This window comes from Formica exsecta, unplaced genomic scaffold (genome assembly GCF_003651465.1).
Source record: "Formica exsecta isolate Colony F162 unplaced genomic scaffold, ASM365146v1 scaffold72, whole genome shotgun sequence".
Lineage (NCBI taxonomy): Eukaryota > Metazoa > Arthropoda > Insecta > Hymenoptera > Formicidae > Formica > Formica exsecta.
Window position 1 is genome coordinate 923,846 of NW_021853485.1, and position 4,150 is coordinate 927,995.

Sequence of the window (4,150 nt, forward strand, 5' to 3'; positions counted from 1 at the left end):
TGTTGGAAGTTGTCATAGCATATAAAATATATATAGATGGTGTTTATTCTATGATGGGGGAGGATCTATGGTAAGAAAGAGTACCAACAACTCGGTGTGTTTGTCAGGCAATTCGAAACATTATACCCAATTACAAACACTGAACTCTATACATATGGAAAGCGCCGTGCTACTCAAGATGGATGACAAAGAGAACATTGCGTGATCTTTTGTCTCCTTCTGTTGTAGGTCTTCTTTTTTAGTGGTAGAATCACCGTCAAAAGTCTATGGTGATAATGGTGTCGATTATATATACATACACCAGTGCAAAAATCTAAGAAGAAAAGAGACAAAGATCACACAGTGCCCTCTTTGTCATCCTGCACGTTTATATCAGACTTATATAGGAAGGCGCGTTCCAATACGTATAATAGAGTTTAGTGATTATAAGTATATCATAGATATATTAAATATAGATAGATCTTTACCTGTTTTTTTCTTAAGATATAAAACCGTCGCATGCGCCTTCGAGTCGACCATTAGGCCATCCTATTTCTTTTATACACACACATATAATATATATTATCCATTAAACTCATATTTACCATATTATTTTAGTAGGAATCTAAAAATTCTAATAATCTTTTGCGCATATGTATATTCTCATACTTATTCTGAATATCTTAATCTTTTTTCAATCTTTTAAGCGGGGGCGTTACGAGAGCCTTAGGCGCCCCTACGCTGCAATTCGTTCGCGCACCCTAGTACCCAGCATAGGATTATAGTTTAGCTTTTTTTTTACTTCTCGATTTATCATTAATAGGACCCCTATGTTTTATATCCAGTTAAGCTTCTACAAGCGGGCGGTATTCATCAGTCAGGTAGGGCGGTTATAGTACATCGAGCGGGAAACTTTTACATGTTTGTAGACATTTCACACATTTTTGCCGCCCTTATATAATTTCAATTTTGCGCCCTACGCTGAAGCGTACTTGCGTACTCGTAACGTCCCTTCTCTTAAGAGGCATATAGGGGATGGGGTTCGAACGGATTCGAATCTGGGATCTGACGATTGTCAATCCGCGACTTCTACATGAAGCCATACATCGCCCCAGAACTTTATCTATCTTACTGTATGTTAAGATAAGTGGGATAAAGGGGACATGTTTTTCTTCCTCGCGCATCCCTTATGGAAAAATACACTCAACTTAGATGGTTAACACTCAAATTTGGATGGAGTCGGACTGCATGGGGCAATCGTTCTACTTGACACAGTGCGACTACACCTAAAAACAAAGCGCGCCTGAGGTTCGATGGTACTTGCGGTAAAAGATTCGATATTTTTATATTAGAGTACCATGTTCAAGCTTTTATTTAAGCCCTGTCTGAAGTCTCTTGCACATCGGGTTCGTCTGCTACGAATTCTTAAAAATGGTAAAAAACGCGTTTTTTGGGTGTTTCAATCTTATTTTTCTCAAAAACCTGACGTGGTAGGCCATTTTGCCTTGCAAATTTGGATTCAACACACAAAAAACTATAGGAAACTATCTGTTTTTTCCAGACCGCAAAATTATGCAGACCTGTGTTATCAAATTATCCCAATGACCAAATGGATGCACATGACCATTTTGGCGTTTATATTACAGCTCGTTTAAGAGTTATGGATGCAAAGCAATGGAGGAAAATTGAATTAGAAATAATGAAAATTCTTGCTAGTATTCCCTAATGATATTTTTTATCATAATTTGACAAATTAAATAGAAATTTTTTTTGCCTTATTTCTTTTATTTGATTTAATATTTTATGTATGTTTTATTTATTTATTAGAGTCACGAGATTGTTAGAATCTTTCAAAAAGATAAATATGTACAGTATTCAAACTTAAGAGAAGTTGAAAGTATATGTGATATTTGAAGCTTTTCTGTATTTTATATCACAAGGTTTGACTTTCAAAACGTCGGATTCTAAATCAAGAACAATGCGGCTCCAATCCGGAAGCCAAACCTAATGATATGAAAATATATGTTTATACATAAAATATGAGTTGTTTTAGAGTTGGATAATATCCAGTGTTTTGTTTCATTTTTGTACTGCTTTACCCAAAAATTTTATTTGTATTAAAAACTGCATTTGTATAAAAAAAAGCAATTTACATATCCATATTTTGTAGTAGTTGTAATAGTTGTTTATTTTGTAATTGTAATTTTATCTATATGTGTGTGTGATTTCTTCTACACCAATTTCTATAAAATAAACGTAATTGATTTAGAAAACTCTTTATTTATTTCTATAGATCATATAACAGAATATTAATTGAATTATTAATATTATTACTACATTGACAATTATGCTAGTTAAGTTGATAAAGCAATCACACATATTTATTTTATTTTATCATTTTGTCTTGCCATGGTACTGCACCAATACCATTGAAATAGGCACACCATTCGCAAATTAATAGCTACATTAGTATGTCGATTTCCTCGACAATCAAAAAGACATAGATAAACTTTCCTGAATTTCACCTAAAAAAAACACCAACTTAAAAAAGCTTTCAGCATTTCTATGTGACATTCTTGTATAACCATTCACGTTAAGAGGAGTGATAAATCTCTGTGGTGAGAATGAATATTTGTGGCAAGATATCTCAAAGTGAGAGATAGGCCTAGTTTACACCGATATACTTTAATACGTATTAAATACTATACTGACCACTCACAGCCATTTCATTTTTTAAAGGAATGGCTATGATCGACCAATATAGTATTTAGTACGTGGTAAAGTATATCGGTATAAACTAGGCCATAATCTCTCTGCTGGCGGAATACTTTTTCTAAGATGAGTATTTTATTTTATAATTAAAGATGCAATTTTAAAAAGCTTCTCAATGGTGGCAGTGTTCATTCTCAGACATCTGTTCCAAATAAAAAAAAGAACTTTATATCACGTCTACTTTTCTAAATAATACTTGAAAATACTTAACTTTTTAATTTCGAAATATCTGCGAAATTTTTTTGGATCTTCAAGGCTTAATTCAACAAAAAGGTTGTGATGTACTCCTTGTTCTTGCCTCCGCGCTATCATGACTTTATCCACAATCTTTGCTTCTTGTATCGCTGGATCTCTTCTATCAAAAACAATAATTATAAAGCAGCAATTTTCTTTCGCTTTTTCAAATTTTGCACATATTGAAAGAAATATTTTCTTTTCGCTAATATTGATACTATATTCCCTAGAATTAGCTTCATGTGATCAGTTGGCGGCAGACATTGGCAAATGTGATTGACTGATTAGAGTCCGCAGTCACGATTGGCAATCGCAGTTGGTAGTGTGATATTTTTTTGCGTTTTATCTTTATAGGGTCCGGTGGCAGTCGCTTCTTGCGTCCAAGCTCGCATTGGGCGGGATCGCGTACTCGACTGGTTGTTGTCTGTGGCTGTTCGAATCTTTGAATCTTCGGTATTCTCGATTCTTGCTCGTCATTGAGTCAGTTCGATTCTAGTCTTTCGCAGCACGCGATATAACCGATCACCGAGCGGCTGACGCGCTTTCAAGTCCACGTCTAAGAACAACGTCGAAATGTTGCGCCTTGCAGGAATATTCTTGCTGATTTGTCTGCACGTTACGGGTAAGAGAATATGAAATCATTTGATAGAAGCTAATCGAAAGGGCGAAGGGGAGTGACGTGTATACAATACAAAATATTCAACAAAAGAAAAGCTTTACTTTCGTAGCCGCGCTACGTTATGTTTTCTGCGAAATAATACATGTAATCAGATATAGGGGGAAGTAGGGTAAAATCGGATACTTTTTTGGATTTGTCTTCCTACAAAAAATCTAAGAGTAAAAAAAATTTTGCCGACCGTTAGTAGTCTTTACTGAACCTTAAACTATGAGAAAATAAGGCTAATTGCTGAAAAAAAAATTTTTGTTTACCAATAATAACAAGATTTTGTAGAGAAGTCAAAGTACCCAGTTTTGTCCTACTGGTAGGGTCAAACCGGATACCCATTTGAAAATATGCAAAACACCGTATAATTACAAAATCTAGATTTATTTTAATTAAAATACAATATAAAGATGTATTCTATTGATAAAAATCACAAATAAAGATATCCTCTTGTTCGATATTGCTGCAGGACTTCCTTATTTAACTTTTTAACTTTAAGGG

General features: G+C 34.3%; 1 protein-coding gene across 2 annotated transcripts in view; it reads left to right on the forward strand.

The window, feature by feature from the left end:
• Positions 1-3,287: 3,287 nt before the first annotated feature.
• The window catches only part of LOC115243657, a 13,269-nt gene continuing 12,406 nt past the window's right edge, over positions 3,288-4,150 (forward strand). For both annotated transcript variants that reach the window (XM_029820799.1, XM_029820798.1), the window contains exon 1: positions 3,288-3,607. In XM_029820799.1, the coding sequence (XP_029676659.1) occupies positions 3,559-3,607 (49 nt within the window). In that variant the 5' untranslated portion in view covers positions 3,288-3,558. The remainder of the gene's footprint in view (positions 3,608-4,150) is intronic.